The sequence below is a fragment of the Protobothrops mucrosquamatus genome, unplaced genomic scaffold, assembly GCF_001527695.2.
Source record: "Protobothrops mucrosquamatus isolate PMUCROS unplaced genomic scaffold, P.Mucros_1.0 scaffold3425, whole genome shotgun sequence".
Taxonomy (NCBI): Eukaryota; Metazoa; Chordata; class Lepidosauria; order Squamata; family Viperidae; genus Protobothrops; species Protobothrops mucrosquamatus.
Window position 1 is genome coordinate 10,991 of NW_015389406.1, and position 27,536 is coordinate 38,526.

The 27,536-nt window shown below is 43.0% G+C and overlaps 1 protein-coding gene across 1 annotated transcript; it reads left to right on the top strand.

Moving 5' to 3' along the window:
• The first annotated feature begins 2,712 nt into the window (after positions 1–2,712).
• Positions 2,713–27,380, top strand: LOC107297631 (coiled-coil alpha-helical rod protein 1). The gene is made up of 17 exons (XM_015826993.1): positions 2,713–2,782; positions 4,176–4,383; positions 5,806–6,310; positions 7,520–7,662; positions 7,750–7,870; positions 9,535–9,645; positions 10,498–10,647; positions 12,905–13,015; positions 15,360–15,466; positions 18,830–18,942; positions 20,858–20,930; positions 22,538–22,668; positions 23,022–23,231; positions 25,190–25,291; positions 25,752–25,903; positions 25,984–26,089; positions 26,741–27,380. The coding sequence occupies exons 1-17, from the start codon at positions 2,713–2,715 to the stop codon at positions 26,839–26,841; spliced, it is 2,514 nt and encodes an 837-aa protein (XP_015682479.1). The 3' UTR covers positions 26,842–27,380.
• The last annotated feature ends 156 nt before the right edge of the window (positions 27,381–27,536 follow it).

Genomic DNA, 27,536 nt, shown 5'->3' on the forward strand with positions numbered 1-27,536 from the left:
CTTAGCGCCCTCATCGCTTACATTGCTCTTCTCCGTTTTCATTGGCTTAGCGCTCGCGGATGGGCGTAGCTTCCTCTTTCGGGAACAGAGGCTTCTTTTCCTAACTTCCAATCCGCCCGCGGCACTACGCGCATGAGCAGTTTGGATCCTCGTCTGTTGACCGAACGTTAGGGGCCGTTGGTGACGGTTCGAAAGGGGCGGGGGTGGAGGCGGAGTTCTGTTCTGGGAGGTGGCAAATTGGAGCCAATGAAAAGACGGGAGGATCTGGGGAGCAGGGGTTCCAGCACATTACAGCCAATCAGAAAACTCGTGGACGCTGGACGCGCTGAAACGTGGGAAAGGTGTGTAGGGGAACTGCTTTGAAAGGCGGGCGTTTGCCTTGACTCGCCAGTTTTTATTTCTTACTTGGGTTTACTGTTTCTCTCATTAAGAGCTGGGGGACAAAAATTGGAATTGACCCAAAGGAGGCTTCATGCGCAGGTAGCTATGAAATGTACAGCAACGTAGCCAGGAGAAGTACATTACAACTTAATGTGGGGCAATCTGGGTTGTCTTGAATCGCCGATCCTGTATGTAGGGAATCCTTAGCTTTTTAGGGGATGGTTTATGCTGGATTTGCCAACCAGGAAACTAGATTAGAAGTATATACCATAAATTACTCCGAAACAAAGCACTGCATGAAATAACGTGAATGATGTTTCATCAGATTGTTTTAAAAAACAGAGTCATAAAAGAAGATTTAAAAATCTAATAAAGGAAAGGAAAAAAAAACCCATCCTGCAGTTGCTTATACAGGAACTAAAACAGAGACTCAGATTGTGGCTAAAACAATCTTCAGTTGCCTAGCGCCTAAAGCATCTGAGATTGTAAGCCAGTTTTTTTTTCAAACTTGGCAACTTTAAGATGTGTGGACTTCAACTCCCAGAATTCCCCTGTCATAGACACTCACAAATCTGTTCATGTTATCCCTCTTGGATAATGGAATGATCTCCCCCAGTGCTTGTCTACAGGTAAATAAATAATAGGCTCAATGAGAAATAAATTGGAATGAATCCAAGCAAACTGAAAGGGGTTTTTTTTTTTTTGTAAGGGGACATGATCTGGAAGATGGAAGTCTGCTCCTCTTCCCAAGAAAAAAATATGTGATCTCAAGTGTTTCAGGCTGACGCTTTTATCAACTGAAACTGATTTGGTAGCTCCAGACTTTTCTTGAAAAAAAAAAGATCTTTAAACAGGTTTCCTACAAAATAGAATGCTGTAATATGCGCTATACAGTGAAGCAAATATACATACCACACATCTGTGTGTACTGTAGTTCAGAAATTTCAGTAAGGTGGCAGAAAAACTTTTTATAGGGCTATTTAGAAAAAAAGTGATTTGTCTGTTCTTCAATAGCTAGAATGATTTCCTGTAGATTTCCAGATAAAATACTGTATAAAGCATTGGCTGTCATCTTAAACCTCTAAATTAGGTTAATTTTACTTAAGAGAAGACCATTTTTATATAATTGCTACTCTGCAATAACAGGAAAGTACTGTATGTTATTTCTCTATGTCAGTGTTTCTTAAACTTTTTTTTTTTAGGATTCCTTCCCATTTTTTTAAATTATGTAGACCCCCAAAAGAGCTATTGTTTATATGGGTTATATTTATTGATATTTACTATATTAAAAATTAAAACGGATACATTCACAGCCATTACCACTTCTCACAACTGTTTGATAGGATTTTAATATTGTATTATCTTTCAACATAGGCTGGCAAATAATTTTGATTTTATGGATCACTGAGAGGGTCTTGGGGACCCCCAGGGATGCCAGTATCACCCTTTAAGAAATGCTGCTTTGTGTAATCCTTCTCAAGTAGTGGAATTATCTGGAAAGATACTCTTGAGTGTCATCAACTCATCAAATTGTGACTTGTGATCAGTCCTCTGTCATTGGACAGCCATGTGGTATAGGGCAATGATGGCAAACCTATGGCACATGTGCCAGAGGTGGCACTCGGAGCCCTCTCTGGGCACGCACGCTGTCACCCCAGCCCCACCTCCCCCTGCGGCCCCCTCCACACCAGCAGCCCCCCTGGAGGAGAGTCGCCCCCCCAGGCGCGGCCTGCACAGAGCATGCAGCCAAGCACATAGCTGGACAGCAGGGACAAGACTCTGTCCTCGCGCCCCATAGCGTGCAGATGATGCTACGGGGTGTGGGCGGAGGGCGTGGCTGCCATGGTGCTGCAGGGCTACCTGGACAATCTGCTGCGGTGGGCCATGGAGGCGGTGTGTGGCCCTGCGGCTGGGTGGGGCAGGGGGTGGACAGGGGCAGAGCAGGCAAGGTGGGAGGCGGAGTGGGGGCGGGGGCGGTTTTTGGGCATTCGGTCTCAAAGGTTCGCCATCACTGGTATAGGGTCTCCTATTTGAGCAGAGGGTTTGACTAGAAGACCTCCAAGGCCCCTTCCAATTCTGTTATTCTGTTATTTTCAGTCATTGCCTTTAGGGTTAGGGGGCATTTTTCCTTAATCAAGGGTCTAGCATCTTTAGAGTCCTGCAGAGAAGCCTTCACTTGTAATAGATTTAATTAATTTTCACATGAGTGTTCTTTTCACTTGATAGTGAAATTTTGTTTTAATAATGTATTTAAACTTTAAATTGCCATGAGTAGAATTGAAATTATTACTCAAAGTGTTTGTATATTTTGAAGGACTGTGAAGTGAGGCCATGGCCAAGAGGAAAGATTCAGACAAGCACCTGGACCCCCCTGCTGTGTTCCAGACTACAAGGCCAACTGGTAAAGAATCAGCAAATTCCTTCTTAGAGATAACCTTGATAACCTTGATAGGTTGTTGCTCTGGTTGCAATTTCTAAGTCAGCCTACTTAATGCATTATGTGTGTTCTGTAGAAGTGTACCTGAAGCCCATTAAGAACAAAGCAAATTTACTAGATTATTTCCTGAGACTAACCACAAAAGGCATAACTTGCCAATTGGTTAAATTATGAAGCTGATCCACTTTTGGCTTCTAAAGCCTTTATAGGGCCAGTTTGGTATAGTTACCGAAACACTAGGCTAGAAAAATGGGAGACTGAATTCTAGTCCTTCTTTACTCAAGCTGGGTAACCTTGAGCCAATCGCTGCCTCTCACTCCAAGAAGGAGGCAATAGCAAATTACTTCTGAAATCTTGCCAAGAAAACTGCAGGACTTTTCTAGGCAGTCACCAGGAGTCAACACCCACCCACATACAGTGCTAGGCTGCATTAACAGGGATAGAATCAAGATCACGTGAAGTATTAATACCACTTTACAATGCCTTGGTAAGGCCACACCTGGAATACTGCATCCAGTTTTGGTCACCACGATGTAAAAAAGATGTTGAGACTCTAGAAAGAGTACAGAGAAGAGCAACAAAGATGATTAGGGGACTGGAGGCTAAAACATATACTGTAAGGAACGATTGCTGGAATTGGGTATGTCTAGTTTAACGAAGAGAAGGACGAGGGGGGACATGATAGCAGTGTTCCAATATCTCAGGGGCTGCCACAAAGAAGAGGCTCAGTCCGATAAGAGGTTTCGCGGACTTCCGTCCTGTTCTTCGTTGCCCACCTTTGATTGGTTTCTCTCTTCGTTGGATCTTGATTCCTCTTTGAAGGACTCAGTTAGAACAATTAACCAGTGGAACAACCTGCCTCCAGAAGCGGTGAATGCGCCAACACTGGAAGTTTTTAAGAAGAGACTGGACAGCCATTTGTCTGAAATGGTATAGGGTTTCCTGCCTGAGCAGGAGGTTGGACTAGATGACCTCTGAGGTCCCTTCCAACTTTATCATTATTATTATTATCATTATAAAACAGTCCTATATCTCACTATGGTGGTCTCTGACCTCTGAGGATTTCTGATACTCTGTGATAAATTGATCAGGTAGCCAGAAAAGCAGAGAGAGATCTGTGTTTTTCATTTCTTTTGATTTTTTTCACTCACCTAATTTCCTTCCTTTAGTTTACAAAGGTAGCACAGGTACACTTAAACCAGCACCAGAGCTGTCTGGGTAAAACTAAGATCCCCATTCTATTGTTTTCATTAACAACTAGCGGATTTCTTATCTGGTGAGAACCTGGCTTAGCATTATACATCCAAATAGAAAACCATTATCTAGGTGTTTTTTTCTGTGTTTTTTCCTCCCCTAGGATTTAGAGAATTGGTTCCACCTTCACATTTCCAGAGCCAATCAGCACCACCTCCAACAGTGGCTACTACTGAGCCCTGGGGAGCCACAGCTTACCCTAGCTGGGAAGAGGCTGCTGAACTCAGACGAGAGAATTTGCGTTTGAAAAATGAACTCCAAAGAAGGACCACAATAGTAGATAAGACAGAAGACTCAAAAGATAAAACCAGGTGAACAATTTGGTATCTTATTTATTTTCTCTCAACCTTTTAATTCTGTGCACAGTCAGTGAGCCGGGAGAGGGAATTACTAGAAGATGGCTTTGAACTATTTCTGAGCTGAACGACTGAAAGTGGCACCTTTCAGATTCATTATATTGGTTTTTTTGGACAATCTACAGATAGTCCTCCACTTACGACCACAATATAGCCCCAGTTAAGTAGTGTTTGCTCCATTTTATGACCTTCGTTGCCACAGTTGTTAAGTGAATCATTGCAGTTAAATTAAAAACATGGTTGTTAAGTGAATCTGGCTTTCCCATTGACTTTGCTTGCCAAAAGGTCGCAAAATGTTATCACCTTACCCTAGCCCCGCCTCCCCCCACAGCCCCCTCCTCACCAGCAGCCCCCCTGGAGGACAGTTACCCCCAGGTGCGGCCCGCGCAAAGCAGCGCAGCCAAGCACATGGCAGCTGGCCAGCAGATGATGCTGTGGGGCACGGGCGGAGGGCGTGGCCACCATGGTGCTGTGGGGCCGCCTGGGTGATCTGCGGCGGGCTGTGGATGGCCCTGAGGGCGGGCTGGGTGAGGGCGAAGCAGGGCGGGCTGAGCGGAGGCGGGGCGGTTTTTGGGCACTCGGTGTCTAAAAGGTTCACCATCACTGCCCTAGGAAACTGCAGCCGTCACAAATACATGTCAGTTGCCAAGCGTCTGAATTTTAATCACATAACCACGGAGATGCTGCAACGGTTGTAGGTGTGAAAAAATGGTTGTCAGTTATTTTTTTCCAGTGCCATTGTAACTTTGAGTGGTCACTAAACGAATGGTTATAAGTCAAGGACTACCTGTAAATCAGATCAACCCATTTATGGTCTCTCTGACTCACGGCTTTTAGAAGGAAAATCGTATGCATTCTGTTGTTCCTCTTACTGAGTGAGCAGTTCCTAGAACTGTCCTTCCTAATCTAGATGCCCTTCAGATTGAATGGACATCAGATATTTGGATTCTCAGCAATAGCTAATGATGGCTGGAAGATTCTGTGAACTGAAGCTCACACATCTAGAAATCTATGGAGTTTCTCAGTCATCCAGGTCATAATTGTCCCAAAGATGCTTTTTCACGAGGCAATGGGACGTTCTTGTTTTTCCTGGAAGACGTTTTGCTTCTCATCCAAGAAGCTGAAGAAGCTTCTTGGATGAGAAGCGAAATGTCTTCAGAGAAAAACAAGAACGTCCAGTTGCCTTGTGAAAAAGCATCTTTGGGCCACATCTGGAAGGTTCTAGTCGGGATGGGGAAGTCTGAGTAGAGCTGGCTGAGGAATTCTGGGAATTGAAGTCCACAAGTCATAAAAGGGCCAAGTTTGAAGACCCCTGGCCTAGAGCCTTCTCCCTTGAGATAGGAGAACGTCCTGACATCTTCCTCTCTTCTATCCAAGGTCCTTGGATAGGTTGGCTGAGCCTTCAAATGTGACCCTGGCAATGTCTCAACAGGCCGAAATCATCTCCCATCAGCTCCACGAGATCCAGCGCTTGGAGTCGGACGTTAGCGCCCTCCGAGTTTCCTCAGCCCAACAGGAGGCAACCATAGCTGCTCGGGAAAGTACCTTGTCCAATCTCCAAGGAGAACTAACATTACTCAAAAGTCAAAACCTTACGGAAGTTGCTGCCCTGAAGACCGAACTGGAAGAAGTCAGGAAAAGGAGTCAGCAAGAAAAAGAGGCCCTAAGGAATGAATTAGAAGAGCTTAGGAAGCAAAGTCAGCTGAAAGCAGGTTCCCTGAGGGAGGAACTGGAGTCAGCCAAGGAAAGGAGCCACCATGAAATCGCCCTGGCGCAGGGAGAGCTGCAGCAGATGAGGGAAGAGAGAGAAGTGGAGCGGAGGAGGCAGGAGGCCAGGGTTCAAGAATGCCGACAGTCAGTGCTGAAAGAGTACCAAACGAAGGTAACCGCAGAGTGCAAAATAGCAATAGCGCTTAGACAAGTGATGGCGAACCTTTTAGAGTCCGAGTGCCCAAACTGCAACCCAAAACCCACTTATGCATTGTCGGGTGCCGGGTGGGTGCGGCCCATTGGCTGGGTATGGCCCATTGGCTGGTTGTGGCCCATTGGGTAGGCATGGCTCCGGTGGTAACAGCAGACTGGGTGGGACTAAAAAGTTCAATCAATCAATTCTAACTTTGCAAGATCTTTTTTTTCCCCGCGAGAAGTTGAAATTGACTGACTGAATCTTTTTTTTTTTTTGCACACGGCGGCGGAGGCCTAAAGCGAAAATGTTTTATAAAACCCAGCTGAAGGCCTAGGACTGGGGCGACAGCACGCATGCCCACAGAGAGGGCTCTGAGTGCCGCCTCTGGCACCCGTGCCATAGGTTCGCCACCACTGGCGTAGACTTATATACCGCTTCCTAGTGCTTTACAGCCCTGTCTGAGCGGTTTACAGAGCCAGCATGTAAACCCTAACAGTCTGGGTCCCCATTTTACTGATCTCAAAAGCATGGAAAGCTGAGTCAACTTTGAGCCAGTCAGGATCGAACTCCATACTATGGGCAGAGTCAGCCTGCAATACTGCATTCTAACCACTGCATCGCCAGGGCTCTCAACAAAACATGTTGAGAGATTATTATTATTATTATTTTTAGAAAAGACAGAATAAAATAAGTTGCAAAGCTCTCTGGAAAAGAAAGCATTGGAGAGCAGTTACAGGCAGTCCTCGACTTACAACAGTTCATTTAGTGACGGTTCAAAGTTACAGCAGCACTGAAAAAAGCGACAAGACCATTTTTCACGCTTAACCATTGTTGCGGCATAAACGGCGATCAAAAATCATGGTCACATGATCAAAATCCGGATGCTTCGCAATTGACTCATATTGATGACGGTTGCAGTGTCCCGGTGTCATGTGATCCCTTTTTGCGACCTGACAAAGTCAATGGCGAAACCAGATTCACTTGACAGCTGTGTTACTAACTTAACTGCAGTGATTCATTTAACCGCTGTGGCAAGAAATGGGGCAAAACTCAATTGTCTCACTTAGCAGCAGAAATTTTGGGTTCAGTTGTGGTCGTACGTTGAGGACTACCTGTGGTTTCAAATAAGACTAATAGAGGTGAGCCTATGTATCAACTCTCCAGCTTCTCTTTTTCTTCCCACAGTTGGATAAGCTGTCTGAAGTCTATGAAGCTGAAGTGACTTCCCTGAAGCAGCAGATATGTGCATTCCAGCAGGATTTGGAAGCTCAGCGTAAGGAGGCCAGCCAGTTAAGGGAGAAAAAAGATATACTCCAGAACCAGCTCAGGTTGATTTATTTCTTCATCCCCTCTTCACACCTCTCCCTTCCTTGGTACAGGGATTTTATTCAGGGTCTCTGGTTTCTTTCTTCCAGTGTGACTGAGGCAGAACTGGCTTCCCAGAATGCTTTGGTGTTGCAGTTAAAGACCTATGTGGGGGAGCAGAAGTCAAGTAAACCTGGTTTTGAACAGGAGCAGCTGATAAATCGAATACAGGTGAGAACAAATACAGGGCCCTGGCACATCTAGTTCAGCAGTCTGTTCTTTCAGCCAGCTCCATTAGGGAGCACACTAATCCAGGGGTCCCCAACCTATGGTCCGCGGCCCGGTACCGGGCCACAGCCTGTTGGCCACCGGGCCCCGGGAATAGCTGGCGAGCTCCACCCACTCACAGTAGCACCGCCACATGGGCACTAGCGGCCCCATTTGCGCACGCGCGGGGGACACTAGCACTGCTGCCAGAGTCACGTGGGTACACCTGGCCCACTTGTGTATGTGCGCGCACGCTAGTGCTGTCGTGCACGGGGCTATCCGCATGGACATTTCCCTGCTGCTCCCTTCTGGGCCACCAAGCTGGAAAGGTTGAAGAACTCTGCACTAATCCATCAGCAGAGGTTCTACATCTCATGGTAGCAAATCCTAAAGTTGATTTACATGTTGTGTGTGTGTGTGTATACAGGAAGTTTTTCAGACAGACCGGTCTGATTGATTGCACCTTGACATTTTAACTGCTATACTGCAGTTTTACTTTTTACAATATCTTTTGCCTTGCAGCCCCCCAACTAGGGGCATTAAGCAGGCTCAAGTCGCAACTGCGAAACATTTAAATCCAAATTTCTTTTTCTGACAAAGAGTTAAAGAATGAAATTGGGAGACTAAGATGGCCATTTCGAGCTTGTTCTGCTCTCTTCAGTTAGCCACACCCTTTATGGGATTCGAACCTGGGCAGTTTACATACTAGGCAGTGATTTAACCACCAAGCCACAGGCTTTCCTCCCCTCTTTGCCAGCCAAGTCAAGGGAGTATATACAGGAAGTTTTTCAGACAGAGTGGTCTTATTGATTACACCTTGACATTTTAACTGCTATACTGCAGTTTTACTTTTTACAATATCTTTTGCCTTGCAGCCCCCCAACTAGGGGCATTAAGCAGGCTCAAGTCGCAACTGCCTAGTATGTAAACTGCCCAGGTTCGAATCCCATAAAGGGTGTGGCTAACTGAAGAGAGCAGAACGAGCTCGAAATGGCCATCTTAGTCTCCCAATTTAATTCTTTAACTCTTTGTCAGAAAAAGAAATTTGGATATCTATCTATCTATCTATCATCTATCTATCTATCTATCCATCCATCCATCCTCCTGATACTTTCAGGACCACAATTCAGTTCATCGGGTGACCTCTAGTTCTAGAGAACTGAAAGGAAAATAGCATGCACACTGAACGAGTAGGTCATGTTCTTTTATTTCTCTGAACGCAACGCTCCTTGTCTTGCAAAAGTGAGAGTAGTCCTCGACTTCATGACCACAGTGGAGTCCAAAATTTCCATTGCTAAGCAAGGCTGTTGTTAGGTGAGTTGTGCCCCATTTTATGCTCTTTTGGCCACAGTTAACGAAGTGAATCTGGCTTCCCCATTGACTTTGCTTGTTGGAAGCTAGCTGGGAAGGTTACAAGGTCTCATAACCCCAGGACAGTGCAGTTGTCATAGATACACGCCAGTTGCCAAGCACCTGAATTTTGTTCATGTGACCATAGTTGTAACGCTGCAATGGTTGTAAGTGAAAAATGGTCATAAATCACTTTCCCCCCCCAGTGTCATTGTAACTTTGAATGGTCACTAAACAAAGTCAAGGACTACCTGTGCGCCATTTTTCTTTTGTTTCAGCAACTTGAGGATGAGAAGGAGGCTCTGAAAATTACAGCTGAACTTCTGCAAGTCCGGGTGGCTTCGTTAGGCGATATCTTGACTCTACAGGAGACTGAGCTTGGTAAAAAGGTGAGACAACAAACATTCTTAACAACAGTGCTGGAGACAGAGTTGCAACTCATTTTTAATTAGACATTTTTTAAAATGTAAAATGTCAGATGGGGTGGTGGGAGCCTAGCAGGATCTAAGAGTGATGTCTATTTTCATATTTCTCTCTGGATACCATGTTGTGCATCGCGGTCCGAGTTACAGAAACAGAAAAAGGTTGGAGGAAGGGATGTAGCCTTGCTGAAATGATGGATTTCCAGGGGCTTTTAAAAAGCTTGATGATTTTTGAGTTTTGTGTGTGGAAGCTTTTACTTGCATCTGAAATGTCTAGCATTTGTGAGAACAAGACTTTGGTTTTTTCTATATCAGCTCTTGGAGTGTAACATTCTTTTCAGCTAAGGCAGTGGTTCTCAACCTTTTTAATGCCGCGACCCCAACCGGTCGTAAATTGAGGACTAAACCGGTCGTAAGTCGAGGACTAAACTGGTCGTAAGTCGAGGACTAAACCGGTCGTAAGTCGAGGACTTTCCCTGCCCGGGAGCGCCACGCATGCGTGGTTCCGCCCCCTGTGCCCGCCGAGGCGTAGCTGGCAAGCGGCAGAGACGGAGCAGGCCGACCCAGCCCAAGGGAGGTAAGGCACCCGCCGGAAAAGGAGAAAAAAATGGCGGACAAAAAAAAATGGCAGACAGCCTTGCTTGGCGACCCCCGTGAAATGGTCGATCGACCCCAAATGGGGTCCCGACCCACAGGTTGAGAACCACTGTTCTATATGCTACCAATGGTGCGTATGTCCTCCCTGGTATCTGCAATCCTTCCGAGTAGAAAGGTGTGATAAGTATGTTGGGTGTCTGATTTTGTGCTTTATCCTCTCAGGTGCATCTCCAGGACCGTCTCCAGTCTGAGTCATCACAAAAACTTCAGTGCCTGTTGACCAGATGGCGGGAGAAAGTATTTTGTCTCCTGGTGCAGCTGAAGTCTCAGGAGCTGAGCCATAGGGATGTCACTAAACGTTTGGAGGAGAAGGTAAGGTATATCCATGAAGAGGGACCGGAGGCTTGAATGGATTAGAGTACACACAGAAAATACCAGTTGCCATGCATTTTACAAATAGAAACTCCTTATCAGACTTCGTTGATTTGGTTGGATTGATTAAATGCATATACTGATCTTCCCAATACATTACTTGGGAGGTGGGTATGTTGTCTAGAACAAGGCTTTTCAACCAGTGGTACGGGTACCACCTGTGGTACCTTGGCACCTGGCAGGTGGTACACGACCATCCTAGAAAAGTGGTAGCGGGGGAGGGGAATGAGCTGAACCGGTGGCAGCACCGCAGAAGCCTGAGCGAGAGATGGCTGGAGCTGCAGGGCTGTCAGGGCTCAGCGGAAGCGCCAGGATCAGTGCTGCTTTCCAGCTGATCGGCGCTTCAGGGCTGTCAGGGCTTAGTGGAAGCGCCAGGATCAGCGCCAGGCTCCAGCTGGAGCTCAGTGCTGATCCTGACGCTTCTGCTGAGCCCAGAAGAAGCGTCGATCAGCTGGAATGTTGCAGCATCTCCAGGGTCTTGTGATTTACATTCAGATGCTTGGCAACTGATTCATATTTATGATGGTCACAGTGTCCCAGAGTCATGTGAAGTGACCAAAACCTGCTGCAACCACCTAGCAGATGGGGGGAATAAAAACCAAACACCCCCTCACCCCACCCCTGCTGCCAATCCTCAACAGAAATGCTCACAACAATGAAAAACTCGGACAGGAGGAAGAGCGCCACGGGTGGGCAGGCGGATGTCTTGCTCGGCTGTGGCTTGGGGGGCACTTTTTTCAGTGCCATTGTAACTTTGAACAGTCACTAAGCGAACTGTTGTAAGTCAAGGACTACCTGTACTTTATCACTTTTTTCATTTTTTATTTTGGTCATCAAGTTTTTGACACCTTGCCAGGCGACTGGTACTCGGATGTTGTCATATCCTAAAAATGGTACAATGGGTGAAAAGGTTGAAAAGCCCTGGATTTGAGCACACAAAGAAAATACCAGTTGTTGTGCATTTTACAAATAGAAACTCCCTAACTTATCAGACTTTGTTGATTTGGTTGGATTGATTAAATGCATATACTGATCTTCCCAATACATTCCTTGGGAGGTGGGTATGTTGTCTAGAATGTCCCAAATGGAGTCGGAGCATTGTAAACTAGGATTTCTAGGATTGTCAGGAAAGATTGGGAGGAGGAGGGGGGAGAGAATGCTGAACACCTAGATTTTCTGATGAGATGTGAGTGGTGGCTATGAAAAATTCTAGTTGCCTAGGGCAATAAAAGTACTTGACACCATGTGGTGAGGCTGTTCTGCTTACTAGTTAATATGATTGAGGTTATATGAAAAAATCATGGGTTGAATTTGGTTAGTGGCTAAGAGATTGAACCTGAATCAAGAAATCTGTGGTTGAGATTTTGCCTTTAGCTATGAGTTACTAGATGGCTTTAGGGAAGCCAATTTCAGCCTCAACTCCTACATCATCTGCATTATAATACTGACTCTTTTAAATTAAGAGTGCACAGCCTCTTAAGTTCCCAAAATTTTCTCAAAAACTATCACAGAACGGTATGTTTTAGCGTTACAGAAGGGGGAAGTTATTCAAAACTAATATGGACTGTTCATATTTATATAATTTGGTTTCATGTGATTGGTTTTGATCATTGCCGTGCCTTCAGTTTTCACTGGGTCCTGTATTATTTGAACTGGAGCTCACAGTATGCCACTTACATTGCCGATCCAACTCATGGTTGTTTTATTGTTTCTTTGGTTTTATGGTTTTATCCATCTTTGTTTTAGAATCTGGTGGCAGACATGTGAGAAATAAAATGTATAAATAATGCACGTAAAGGATTTCACATGCTTGGAAGTACAGTACAGTATATAAAACTTAAATAGCATTGTATCTGGCCTTATATAGGCTTTTAAAACCTGTAAGCCCTCCAGAGTCTTTGGAGTTGGCAGCCTTGAAACCCAATAAATATGAGCTGATTTAGTGTAGTGGTTAAGGTGCTGGCCTAAAAACCAGGAGACTGTGAGTTCTAGTCCTGTTTTAGCCGTGAAAGCCAGCTGGGTGACTTTGGATCAGTCTTTCTCAGCCCACCCCATCTCACAGGGTTTTTTGTTGTGGGGAAAATAAGAGGGGGGGGGAAGAGTATCTTGTATGTTCACTGCCTTGAGTAACTTATAAACTAATAAAGGTGGGATAAAAATCCAATAAATAAATAAGTGGCTAATTCACTGTCCCCAGGTGAAAGAGCTGGAAGAAGAGGTGGCATCTAGTGAACAGAAAGCTGTGCTGTTGCTCCACAGTCTTGAGGACAAAACTGCTGAAGCTGATATGGAAAGAGTAAGAAACAAGGTAATTTATTATCATGCAACCCCTCTTGAAGCAAAAGGGTTTGTGACTCCCTCTCTTTATTATTTGAAAATGGTTGTCCCTGGAGTGACCGACAGCAATTGGTAATTGATGGAGGAAAATCAAAGGAGGAGGATTAGCTATGTTTCAGGAGAGATTTTTCTCAGTGAAGGAAAGTGTAAGCACTGTAGAGAAGGGGTGCGGCTTGAATTTTGATTAAGTGCAGTCTACTTACTCTCTAATGTTCCCTTTGGCTAACCAGTGTGTATGTATTCAAATACTGATTTCATATTCTTGGGTGCACTGTTCCTTTTCCTACAGAGAAGGGTGTTCTGAAAGCTGAGTTTAGTGTGGCCAAAGTAAAAAGTTTATAACAATCCTGAGAATGAGAAAAAGCCGTCTCTATCCTAGTTACATTCTCCCTTGCTGTAGAATTGGGTCTTTTTGCAGAGCTGTACATAATTTAATTTCTCCTTAATTTATTATTTGAACAATATGGTGACTAGCCTTGGTGGACCAACCTATTACAGCCATCAAATTGTTTTGATCCCTTTGGCAGGGGTAGGCAACCTTGGCTCTTTTATGACTCGTGGACTTCAACTCCCAGAATTCCTGAGTCAGCATAGCTGACTCAGGAATTCTGGGAGTTGAAGTCCACGAGTCATAAAAGAGCCAAGGTTGCCTACCCCTGCCTTTGGGTGTAAGGAGATACGCAAATAGGGAAGTGTCTTCTGTGAGTCTGGAGCGACTATAGGGATCATTTGGGATCCCTTCATCTCCCAGGGGATGGGCAGATTTCAAGGCCTAATAGTTTGCTTCCCATAGGTGAAGAACAGAAGGGCAATCTCTTATTAATTCAAAGCGTCAGGGAAGCCAGGAGTTGGTTCTCTTCACAGCATAAGACTGGAACAGTTCAGTTCTCATATTTTCCTGTTATCCATGGTTCAGGACTATTTTGGGTCTTTCATTTAAACAAGGAAGAGATTCTAAATGAACATGCAGCTTCTGATGCTGGTGCTTTCTGCAGTCCCCTGAGAGGTGGCTATTCTCTTCCCTCAGAATTTCACCTCTAATGTTCTTCCCAACCAAAACAGATGATAGCAGCCCCCGCCCCCGAATAAAGAAACTGCGGTGCCAAGGGGTAACCCTTGCGTACTTTTTATTGCTATCTGCCTAGGAAAAGCTGTTTGAAATTCTTGGTAGCCATCAGAAGATGGGAGGTAAATTAAAAAAATATATAGACTTGATCTAGCAAAAGCACTAGCACTTAGACTTACATACCGCTTTATAGTGCTCTAAGTGGTTTACAGAGTCAGCCTATTGCCCTCAACAATCTGGGTCCTCGTTTTACCAACCTCGGAAGGATGGAAAGCTGAGTCAACCGTGAGCCAGTCAGGCTACTGTTTCCACTGGCACACACCCAGAAACACGGTTAAAAATTGGAACTGAGAATGAGAAAGCTAGTTAATTAATTCTAAAATAGGGCCTTGCAAGAGCGTTAAGAGTTTCTACCTTATAATAATAATAATAATAATAATAATGATAAAGTTGGAAGGGACCTCGGAGGTCATCTAGTCCAACCTCCTGCTCAGGCAGGAAATCCTATACCATTTCGGACAAATGGCTGTCCAGTTTCTTCTTAAAAACTTCCAGTGTTGGAGCATTCACCGCTTCTGGAGGCAGGTTGCTCCACTGGTTAATTGTTCTAACTGTCAGGAAGTTTCTCCTTAGTTCTAGGTTGCTTCTCTCCTTGCTTAGTTTCCATCCGTTGCTTCTTGTCCTGCCTTCAGGCGCTTTGGAAAATAGCTTGACTCCCTCTTCTTTGTGGCAGCCCCTGAGATATTGGAACACTGCTATCATGTCCCCCCTCGTCCTTCTCTTCATTAAACTAGACATACCCAATTCCAGCAACCGTTCCTTATATGTTTTAGCCTTCAGTCCCCTAATCATCTTTGTTGCTCTTCTCTGTACTCTTTCTAGAGTCTCAACATCTTTTTTACATCGTGGTGACCAAAACTGGATGCAGTATTCCAAGTGTGGCCTTACCAAGGCATTGTAAAGTGGTATTAATACTTCACGTGATTTTGATTCTATCCTTCTGTTAATGCAGCCTAGCACTGTGTTGGCCTTTTTGGCAGCTGCAGCACACTGCTGGCTCATATTTAAATGATTGTCCACTAGGACTCTGAGGTCCCTCTCACAGTTACTACTATTGAGCAAGGTACCCCCTATACTATACCTGTACATTTGGTTTTTCTTGCCTAAATGTAGAACCTTACTTTTTTCACCCAGAATTAATTTTTTAGAACTATTCAACAGGCCCCAAAGAACCTCCCTTTTCTTACAGACTCTGCAAGCAGAGATGTTGCGCTCCAACGAACAAATGCATGGCTTTCAACAGAGGGCAGAGGCTGGTGAAAGAGCCCTTCAGGAACTGGCAGACTTTGTCAACAGGTAATGGGAGGAAATGGATTCTTGGCTTTTCATCCAATTCCGATTCAGTTTATGTGCCTTAGCCTGTTGCTGTAAGATGCCTTGCTCTCTCTCACCTTCTTGTTATTTTGTTATTGCAAATAACAAAAAGGAGACTTTGCACAAGTCACTTGAGAACCTAAGAGCAGAGGGTCCCAACCGGGGAACCCTGGGCGTGCGAGACGATATTCCAGGGGGTGCAAAAAATTGGGTTTTCAGAGCCCTCTCTGTGGGCACACGTGCCCTCACCCCAGCCCCGCCTCCCCCCACGGCCCCTTCCTCACCAGCAGCCTAGCCAGGTAGCAGGGACAAGACTCCGCCCTCATGCCCTATCGCACGCAGATGATGCTGCAGGGTGCGGGTGGAGGGTGTGGGCGCCATGGCGCTGCAGGACTACCTAGGCGATCGGCAGGCCGTGGAGGCAGTAGGTGGCCCTGCAGGCGGGCAGAGGGATGGGGTGGGGCAGAGCAGGGTCAAGTGGGGGGCGGGGCAGTTTTTGGGCACTCGATGTCTAAAAGGTTTGCCATCACTGTTATAGTGTATATGCATAATTCATTGCCGTTATTTCGAACTTTTGTAGGGTGCAAGAATATATCAGGAGCGTTCTAGGGGTGCGGGGTATAGAACCACTGACCTAGAGGAAAGGCACAATATAAATCGAGTAACAGATTAGCTGTTTTTGGTGGCGCCCCTTTCATTTATGAGACATTTTGTTGGACAACAACAAACAGTGCAGGATCCACTGTGGCTTCTTCTCCACTTGTTTTCTTGGTGCTCTCCCCTTTTAATCATAAGAAGAGCCATCTAGGATCATGCAGCTGACTTATCTAGTCTAGTTTTCTGTGTCAATATTCACCAGCCAGGCATATCTGGAATGTTTACAAGCATGGACAGGAGGGCCCAGCCCTTTTCTCTTGTTGCATCTGTGGCAGCTGGTATTTAAAGAATGCTTATAATTCTGGAGATGGTATCAGTAGCATAATCGTTCATGAATTTGTCCAGTCTTTTTAAAATAATCTACCGTTTAGTATCCATCAGCACATTTGACAGCAGTACGTTCCACAATTTAACTATTTTTTGGAAAAAGAAGGGCTTCTGATCTAGAGGGATCCTGACTGTCTCGGCATTTAGTTTCAGTGGATTACATAAAAACCTAGTATTGCGAGAGGGAAATGTTCCTAACTTTCATTTTCTATGTCTTGAATAGTTTTATGTCTTCAATCATGTATCCCATACTTGCCTTACTCCACATTTAAAAAACTGGAATCATTGTAGTTCTTCATTGGAGTATGATAGTCCTCAAGTTACAACCACAATTGAGCCCAAAACTGTTGCTATAAACAAGGCAGTTAAGTGAGTTTTGCCCCATTTTATGACCTTGTTTGCCACAGTTGTTAAGTGAATCGCTGTAGTTGTTAAGTAACACGGTTGTTAACTAGAATTCTTTATTGGCCAAGTGTGATTGGACACAGAAGGAATTTGTCTCTGGTGCAGAAGCTCTCAGTGTACATCCAAGCAACAATATGATAGGACATATATTATAGATCGTAGTAGCAATCATTGATCATAAGATACTAGAAGTGATAAATCATAGATACCAACAGGAAAAAGTATTAGGAAAGATGAGAAGAAGAGAAAGATGAGAAGAATAAAATGTTTTCAAGAAAAAAACCAAGAAAGTCCAGTTGCCTTTTGGGAAAGGACCTTTGGATCAGCACTTGAAGAACACAACCATATTTGTGTGTGTGTGTGTGTGAAGACACCACAAAAATTGCACATCAAGTACAGGTAATCCTCGACTTACAACAGCAATTGAGCCCCAAATTTCCATTGCTACTCAAGACAGTTGTCAGTTTTATCCCATTTTACGGCCTTCCTTGCCACAGGTGTTAAATGAATCACTGCAGTTGTTAAGTTAATAACCCTGTTGTTAAGTGAATCCGGCTTCCCCATCGACTTTGCTTGTCAGAAGGTCCCAAAAGGTGATCATGTGACCCCAGGACACAGCAACCATCATAAATACACGTGAGATGCCAAGCTTTCAAATTTTGATCGTGCAGTGGCCGTGCGAAAACTGGTCAAAAGTCACTTTGTTCCGTGCTGTTGTAACTCCTAAAGGTCACCAAAAGAATGGTTGTAAGTCGAGGACTATCTCGTATTTCCTAGCAACTTTTTTTTTGCTTGCCTTGTTTGCATCTTTTCCAGCTCCTTTGTGAGGTACTGACAGGATTGGTGCAGTATCTATAGCAGTGGTGGCGAACCTATGGCACGGGTACCAGAGGCGGCACTCAGAACCCTGTCTGTGGGCACGTGCGCTGTCGCCCCAGTCCTAGGCCTTCAGTTGGGTTTTATAAAACCTTTTCGCTTTAGCCCTCCGCCGCCATGTACAAAAAAAAAGGTTCAATCAATCAGTCAATTTCAACTTCTTGCGGGGAAAAAAAAGATCTTACAAAGTTGGAATTGATTGATTGAACTTTTTAGTCCCACCCAGTCTGCTGTTACCACCGCAGCCACGCCCACCCAATGGGCCACATCCACCCAATGGGCCACACCCACCTAATGGGCCACACCCACCTGGCACCCGACGATGCATAAGTGGGTTTTGGCTTGCAGTTTGGGCACTCGGTCTTTAAAAGGTTTGCCATCACTGATCTATAGGATGTTCTGTTTATTGCCAGCTAAGCTGGGAGATGCATATTCAGCTTTAGGAGATTGTAAAAACCTGAAGTGCTGAAGGGCCCCAATTCCCCATCTGGATGATTGTCATTGTCGGTGTGATACCTGCTGTGCACTGAAATAATTTATTCGCTGCCTGTACCCTTGGGAAGAGTCGCAAGATTAGAATAAAATGAAAGTGTAAAAAGAATTCATTATCATACATCCACATCTGTTACCTGCTGAAGAAGGACAACTGATTAGGAAATCAGTAATTAGACTGCTTTTATAAGACATTCCCAATTAATTAGACATGATGTTTTGTGAAAGTTAATTGATTTTAAGTACAGATAGTACTGGTTTAGAGCCTTGGTTACACTATGTTTCCCCGAAAATAAGACTCAACTGGAAAATAAGCCCAGCATGATTTTTCAGGATGCTTGTAATATAAGCCCCACCACCAAAATAATCCCAGTTAAGATCGTCAGCCAGACAGACGCATTTAGTACCGTATTTCCCCGAAAATAAGACCTAATTGGAAAATAAACCCTAATGCGTCTTTTGGAGCAAAAATTAATATAAGACCCGGTCTTATTTTCAGGGAAACATGGGTATTATGAGTCCTCAACTTTACAAGTTAGAGATACCAAACATCTTGAAAAGTTTTGAAACAAACCAATTGCTTTTTAGGCTAAAGCAGCAGCTGATGGGGCAGGAAGAGAGATGGAAGGCAGCTTTGTCACGGCTTTTCGGCCTGGGAAATAGGGTCAGTTTTGCAACCAAGAGAGTTGATACCATCCAAGGTAAGTTATGGAGCAATCTGGGCATTATTGCTCTTCACTGTAATCTTGTCTGGCATGTTTTCCCCCATTGATTTATTCAATTTCTATAGCCACCCATAACTCTGTTCAATTAACTATACCAGGGGGAACCACGGCCCCTTTATGACTGGTGGACTTCAACTCCCAGAATTCCTGAGCCAGTTGCTCCAGAATTCCTGAGCCATTCCTGAGTAGCTATGCTGGCTCAGGAATTCTGGGAGTTGAAGTCCACCAGTCATAAAGGGGCCATGGTTCCTCATTCCTGCTTTATACCATGAAATCTTTATATTACTTCCCGTACAGCAAGAAAAAGTAATTCAACTGTGGTTTTACAAAATCCCGTGCGTCAAGCTAATTGGGGAATGTGATTTATGACAGTTAATTGGAAGAGGGAATTGCGCTTTGCTACTTTGTGCCAGGGGAGGGGAAATTCAGTTTTTGGCTTCAACTATGTAGTGCCGATACTTTGTTTCTCGAATAAAAGATTCTTTCAGGAAAACAGTGTCTCAAAGTGTTTCTCAAATAAAAGATTCTTTCAGGAAAACAGTGTCTCAAAGTTCTTTTGAAGAGATTCGTCTGTCAGAACCATGACATTAAGAGAACAAAAATTATAAAAATAGGATGTATGCTGAACTAATGAGGTGATGGTTATGAGAATAATATAAGCTGAAAAAAGTATTATATAGAGAGATTATTATTAGTTGTATAACTATAAAAAATACCTATATCTAATCATTTATATCTTGAAAATATTAAGAATTATATTTTGGTTAAGGTTAAAGAAGGAGAATATAAATGGGAGAAGGGAAGATCAAAGAAATGTATCATTAATTAATATATTAATTATGGAATTATGAAATGTAATTATTATTGATGGTTAATTAATTATTATTGTCCTTTTTTTCTTGTTAAAATATAAACCAAGACAACACGCTGTACACCAGGCACTGGAGATTGTTATAGTTAAAAACTAATAAAATATCTATAAAGGTGTGAAATAAATTCAAATAGAAGACTTACATCTTTACTAAGCTATAGTTTGTTGAAGCCATGATATAAAACTGATATTAAACAGATGATGAACTTGTGGTATGCTAGAAATCTTTCCCTTGTTTAAACCATTACAGCTGCTTGCCTACCTCTTATCCTATTAGAGTTGCCTTTGGTGAGATGTGCAGCATAGTAGGATAGATGATTGATAGATAGATGGATAGATGGATGGATGGATGGATAGATGGATGGATGGATGGATAGATAGATAGATAGATAGATAGATAGATAGATAGATAGATAGATGGATGATTAGATTAGATTAGATTAGATTAGATTAGATTAGATTAGATTAGACAGACAATTGCAGTCAGTGATCACTGCCAAAACAAAACTTGATTACTGCGATCAATTATAGTGCTTGTTTTTTGGAGTTTTTTTGCGCTTCAATGGTTGATGGCCTAGACATTGGTATTTGAACATAGATCTTTTTATCATTTATATTTTATTATGTTCTACTAATGTAGATGAAATGTTAATATATATTGCTAATCCATGCCATACTCTTAAGTAAAGAAATAAATTTGGAGCCCTTATTTGGGGTATTTCCTTTGTGGAAGATTAGGCTTATTGCCATTGAAATGATCACTAACTGTTGCTTCTTTTCATCTTCAAGTAAAAATAATCTCAGACTTTAATGTATTCAGGGGTCGAGGGATGGTTTTGTTTGAATTAAATGTAAATGTATGTGCATTAGATGGCTTCCTGCACTCTGGTACTTCTGCACTCATTCAGATAACCATTACATTTCATATAATAGCTTCTTCCCACGCTGTAATTATACCCTTACATACATCTCAGTTCAAGCAGCTTATTTTTACAGTTCAGTTTCTATTTTGTGTTCTAGGGCTTGTATGTCGAAAAATAGCATTGGCAAAACTTCAGCGAGAGGAAAAACACTTTGCAGGGATAGACCAAGAGTAAGTTCATAATTCCAATTTCCAGAAAAAGTACTGTAAAATGCAGGTTAGATGAGCCCTTGACAATTCAGTTTATTTAAAGGGGCAGTGTCAGTTAGTTTCTCCACTCATTTGCACATTACAGTTTATTCTGACTCAGGTATTGTGAATGGGTATTGAGGTTGATAAACAACTTCCTATGGCGAGTCAGTACACTTATGGCTAAAATGGGGTTTTGAATCCCAACAAAATGCTGCACTTTTCTGCAGATAGCCCATTTCTCTGTGTTAGACCTCTAAAGCAGAGGACCCCAACCTTTTGGGCACCAGGGACTGGTTCTGTGGAGAGAGTTTTTTCCGCGGACCGGTGGGGGGCTGGTTTCATGTACTGTCTGCATCCCGCGGATGGGGCTTTGCTTGTTTGCATGGACCGCTTTATAGCATGCCGCGGACCGGTGCCAATCCACGGACCGGGGGTTGGAGACCTCTGCTCTAAAGTTCAAAATGAACTGCCTCTGACTCGTGGGCCATATGTGGACCCCAGCACCTCATTTGTGCCCTCATACAGTTCCAGGTTGGGTTGAAATTTTTGTAACTTTTAAAACTTCCCCAGCCCTTCCATCTCCCATGCAAACGTGGCAAAATGTTCCTGTCTGTTGACTTTTAGAGGTGACTTCAAAGCATCCAGATCCCTTTACAGACTCCCAAGTAAGACACAACTATGCTGGAATCTCAAAACCCCAAAAAAGGTTTTCCATCTGTGGTGAATTATTTGGTGAATTATATCAGAGAAGAGAAAAGGCTGGAGTAAATGCCCCCAGTTTGTTAGGAAAAATATTTTGAGTACAGGTAGTCCTTGACGTACAACCACAGTTGAGCTCAAAATTTCTGTTGCTAAGAGAGACATTTGTTAAACGAGCTTTATCCCATTTTACAACCTTTCTTTCTTGCCACCGTTGTTAAGTGAATTAACTGCAGTTGTTAAGTTAGTCACACGGCTGTGAATCGAATCTGTCTTTCCCATTGATTTTGCTTGTCAGATGGTTGTAAAAGGTGGATCACACGGCCCCGGGACAAGGCAACCATCATAAATATGAGTCAGTTGCTAAGCATCTGAATTTTGATCATGTGACCATGGGGAAGCCGGAAGTCCAAAATCACTTTTTTCAGTGCCATTGTAACTCCAAACTAAATGAACTCTCGTAAGTCGAGGATTACCTGTATTGGGAGGTAGAGTTAGAAACCAGAACTTCTAAGCATCAGTGCAGCTAAGTCACAATATACTGTATACCGTATTTTCCGGCGTATAAGACGACTTTCTAAACCCTGAAAATCTTCTCAAAAGTCGGGGGTCGTCTTATACGCCCAGTCGTCTTATACGCCGGAAAATACGGGTATTCTATTTTATTCCTTTACACATGTGGTTTGGCATATTACTCATCAAGTTTTCTCTCCCCCCGCCTCTCTCGCTCAAACTCTATATTTTAACTGGAAAAGTTGGGGGTCGTCTTATACGCCCAGTCGTCTTATACGCCGGAAAATACGGTATTTTGTCGGCAGACAAGGCAAAATGAGAAAGCCCCAAGTACGGTTCAACAGTTACGGTTTCTGCTCACCATTTCTTTCCAGGATTCAGCCATCGTATGAAGACCTACAAGCTGAGTTACGTATGCTGCATGAAGAACGAGACCGACTCTCTGCAGAGCTTAAACATGGGGCCCAACTCATAGAGAAGAAAGTGGCTGAAGCAAGAGAGAGAGGTGATTTCACTACTATTGTGTTTTAGACGGTGGGTGCAGGCTGGGAAGATATTCCACACAGATCAACATTCTAGAAAACGGGCAAGTCAGGAAAAAAAACCCACGTTGTTTTAGCCTGTTCTTCGCCCAGAGATGCAAGAAATCTTTCACATGGAAGAAAATCCATCTGTGTCCGCAGCTGCAGTCTGAAATGATGTGGCCACGAGGCCTTGTTCATTCACTGACGCTTCCCCGTTTTTAAGGCTGAATTGAACAGCTTTTCCCAAGTTCTGGGGAAGGAATATAACAATATCGCTCTGCTGTCTCCCGTTCTCATTTTGACGCTTTCTTTTCACCCTTCTTCTACCAAACAGCGGAGTCTGATCTGAGCAAAATGAGGGAAACTTTGCAGAACCTGCAGGAGGCGCTAGAGGCAAAGACAGCGGTAGAGCAGGAACTGAGGCAACAGTTGGAGGCTACAGAAAAGCAACTGGAAACAACAAATCATGAGCTTCTGAGGAGTGCCGGAGCTGCAGACGGTTTGAGAGAGGAGGTGGGACAGTTAAGAGGAGAGTATGAGAGAGGTATGTTTAAGTTCTTCAGAGGTGGGAAGAACTTATTTCTAGAGATAACAAGCTCTTGCATTAGATTATACAGTGTTTCTCAACCTTGACAATTTTAAGGCATGTGGACTTCAACTCCCAGAATTCCTTCTGGGAGTTGAAGTCCACATGCCTTAAAATTGTCAAGGTTGAGAAACACTGCATGATTAGAAGGTTCTTTTTTTTCTCTCTGTTACGATGAATAGAAACAATGAGAAATTCCTGTAGCTGCAGGAATGCAATTGCAACACAAAAACACATGGAGAGCTACAGCTCTGTATTAAGATTTACCTTGTATCTCAGATACATTATCTGTAAACTGAATTTTCTGTGGTGCTTCAGAGACTTATTTCTAGACTTACTCCTTCCTAAAATACTGGATTAGCCCCTTTTTTTCCTGAATGTGAACAACTGTGTTTTTTTAGCTTCATGAGAAAGGCTGGATTGGAGATACACCTGAGATATGAAGTTTTTTTTTTTTTGTTTTGTTTTTTAAAGGTTCCCATCTATTTGAAGTCCCCCTTAATGGACACTTGGTTTTTTTTCCCTGGTATTATTCCTTATGAGATGGTTAGGTAAATTTTTCAGACTAACAGAACATGATTAGATTGGAGGACTTCCAAAGTTTTTTTCCACCTCCTTCGTTTATAGTATTCATTCTGACTTCCTAGATGCAGTAATATTCTCAAATACTATCATCAATGATATAACAAAATGGCTATTGATATATTCACATAACAGGTGTCTCAACATATACTAGATGGGCCACTCATTGCTGGAGTCCTTATGGGATGTATACAAAATCCCCCAAATCTCCCTAGTTAAAATATAAAAATTATATAATTGAGATTGGAGGCTTATTACCTATGAGTGGTGATATAATCAATGAATCTGATGAGCAACTATGCATAATAAAAGGGCTCTATTTTGGTTTGGTAGTTGCATTTAAGCATGGAGAGCTGGCGGCGGTGGCAACGATCAAACGAGAAAGAAGCATTCACCAATAGCAGAAATCACATGGGATTCAGGGTATTAAGTTTATAAAAATGGGTTACGAGCAATAGTGAGAGGCATTTATTTAAGGTCAATGCCTTAAATAGGAGGTTGAAGGGTTGGTGAACTGGTGTAAGGAAAACAGCCTAGTTTTAAATACAGGAAAAACCAAAGAGATCATTGTTGATTTCAGAAAAGGCAGGCACAGCCACACTTCTCTGTGCATAAATGATTCACCTGTGGAGATAGTTACTAGCATCAAATTCCTGGGTGTGCAGCTAACGAGTAGGCTGACTTGGTCTCTCAACAGCGAGAAACTGGTGAAGCGGGCACAGCAGCGCCTGCATTTCCTGCGCCGCATGAGAAAAGCACATCTTCCTTCCCCTGTCCTGACCACTTTCTACAGGGGGACAATTGAGAGCATCCTGTCATACAGCATCACAGTCTGGTTTGGAAGCATCACTGCTTCAGACAGGAAGGCGGTGCAGAGAGTGGTGAGGATGGCCGAAAAGATCATTGGCAGTTCCTTCCCTCCCATCCAGGACACAGCACAGAAGCGTTGCTTGAGCAGGGTTATCTGGGACACTACACATCCTCTTCACGACCTGTTTTCCTTGTTACCTTCTGGGAGGAGGCTCCGTGGTATCCGAAGCAGAACATCCAGATTCAGCCAGTTTCATTCCATACAGCATTAACCTTCCGTTTTATATTCAAGATGGACAGTATTTAATACTTATTGTTATGTATATGTAGGGATGTGGGTCTATACATATGTTGTTCATAGTATGTTTAGGTGTGTGTCATGTATGTGTTTCACTTTGAGAGCGGGCAACTAAATTTCATTTTTGATGTGTGCCATTGTGCCCACAGTATAAAAATGACAATAAAGGTTATCTTATCTTATCTTATCTTATCTTATCTTATCTTATGTTATCGTTTCTTCTCAGCCCTGCAGGACAAGATAACAGAAGTTGAAACTCAACTGCGGAAGGATCTCTCAGAAATGGAAAAAGCACTTAATACAGCACGGAGAGAGCACGCCAAAGCAGGTAAGAGTTGTCATACAATTGTCAATGGAAAAGGGCTGAAGATGTTTTATCTGTGGCAGAAGTATTTTAAAAAGCCTTTTGTGGTAAAAGGATGACAGAAGATTTTTGCACAAGGCCGAGCTACAGTTAAAGTTGAGAGATGGACTACTGGGGTCCATGCTGAAAAATATTTATTAAATTTGTATGCCGCCCATCTCAAATATTTATTAAATTTATATGCCGCCCATCTCACTATCAAGTGACTCTGGACAGCAGATTGCAATCCATTCTACCCAAAACTCTTACACTTAGCCTGAAATGACCTTTATCTGAACTTCCAAAGAGTTGCTGCCATTCACAGTAGATGGCCTGCATCAGTTGACTGACCTTATAGGGCACTCACGTGTATATAGTAGCAAGAGGCTTGTGTTCCTCACTCTCAGCAATTTGAATCCCTCTTTAAATGTGCTTATATCCTTAGTGGTTGCCCTACGGCAAGCTGAGCGGCAGGCAGCCAGAGACAAAGCAAGGAGTGAGGAACTGGCAAAAATTCAGGAGTCTGCAACACAACAGGAAATGGCCCGTCTTGAAGGACGTCTGCAAGAGCTTGAGAGGGACAAAAACTTGTTAATGGTATGTTCAAGCAGTAAGGGGGGAATTGCTGCCCCCTGTGATGGCTTTTCATTGCTTCCTTCCTTCCTTCCTCCTTACAGGCCACCTTGAGGCAAGAAGGGCTATTAGCCCAGTATCGACAGAACCGGCTGTCAGCAGTCCCAGCTAAATCAATTCGAAAGGCAGGAACTAGTCCTCCATCTAAAGGTACAGATTCGTTCTCTGGGAAATCTATTTTTTCTCTTTTTTAAAAAAAATATTATGTATTATGTTTTATCATAAAAAAATAAAATACAGAACAGTAAAACAAACAATACGAAACAAAACAAATAAAGCATACATTCAACCGTAACAACAACAAAAAGAAAAAAATAGTGTACAAAAAGTGAGCAATACATTTAACATGTAGGGTTAACATGTAGGGTGCTCCCTTTTACCAACATTAAGCTAAACATTACACTAATCTTCAAATGCCTCTGTTAACCATCTGGGATATTTAGCGCATAGAAAGTCCCACGAACTGTTTCCAGTCTCTTATAAAGCTGTCTAGTCCATTATCTCTAATTAAAGCAGTTAATTTCACTGTCTCTCCTAATTCAGTCAATCTCAAAATCCATTCTTCAACAGTTCTATTTTTTTTCCTGTGATATCTCTAGTTAACATTAAGTGTCATATCTTGCTTCCTGTAATCCTTTGCAATTCTTATTGATAGCTTATTTGTAAAAGTTCCAGAGTCTTCTTTTCTAAATTTTAGTGTTACTTTTCCTTCTAGCTTAAGGATGTTTGATCCAGGATTTTGTTGATGACTTCCTGCCTCTATCACATCATATCCTTTTTAAAAAAAAATTCTTTTCACAGAATCCCTATTTGCCGTGTTGGATAACTTACAAACTCTGGGTGCTGCTATCTTGGAGGAGGAAGAGCCTGACAAAAATATAAACACCGTTATGGACACTTAAAAATACAGTGGGGAAGATAATTGGAAAGCAAGAGAGAGCAGATATTTGTAATAAAACATGATGTAAATAAATTTATATTTTACTTCTTTTATCAAGTTCTGATTTTCTCAGAAAGATTATAGTGTTTCTATAGAAAGACTATAGCAAGTTTCTCACTTGCTATAGTGTTCTTGACATTAATTAGATTCAGTTTCAAGGCACCTGGGATGATCTGGATGATCTCACCGAAGCCACACTAGAAGCAGTTAGAGTAGGGGTATCAAACTCGCAACGTCACGTGACGGACGTATCACGACTGTTTTGCCATTGCCAGCAATGAGGTGGGCATGGTTTCACTATGATGCATCTAACACCCTTGAGTTAGAGGATTCACTTCTTCAGATATCAAATTATAACATCCATCCCATTGTAATTCTATGACTCCATATTATGGTGATTTTATGATGGTTTTATCTTAATATATTATCTCCTGTACTGTATTGTATTGTCCATATACCTTACACACACACACACACATTCTGACGCTTTAAATAAATTTGTATATCAGTGATTGTCTATGGAGGTTCTCAGTCATTTTGGTATGGTTGTCCCAAAGGTGCTATTTCAGGAAGCAACTGGACTTCCTTGTTTTTCTTTGAAGACATTTCACTTCACATCCAAGAAGTTTCTTCAGCTCTGACTGGATGGTGGGGAAT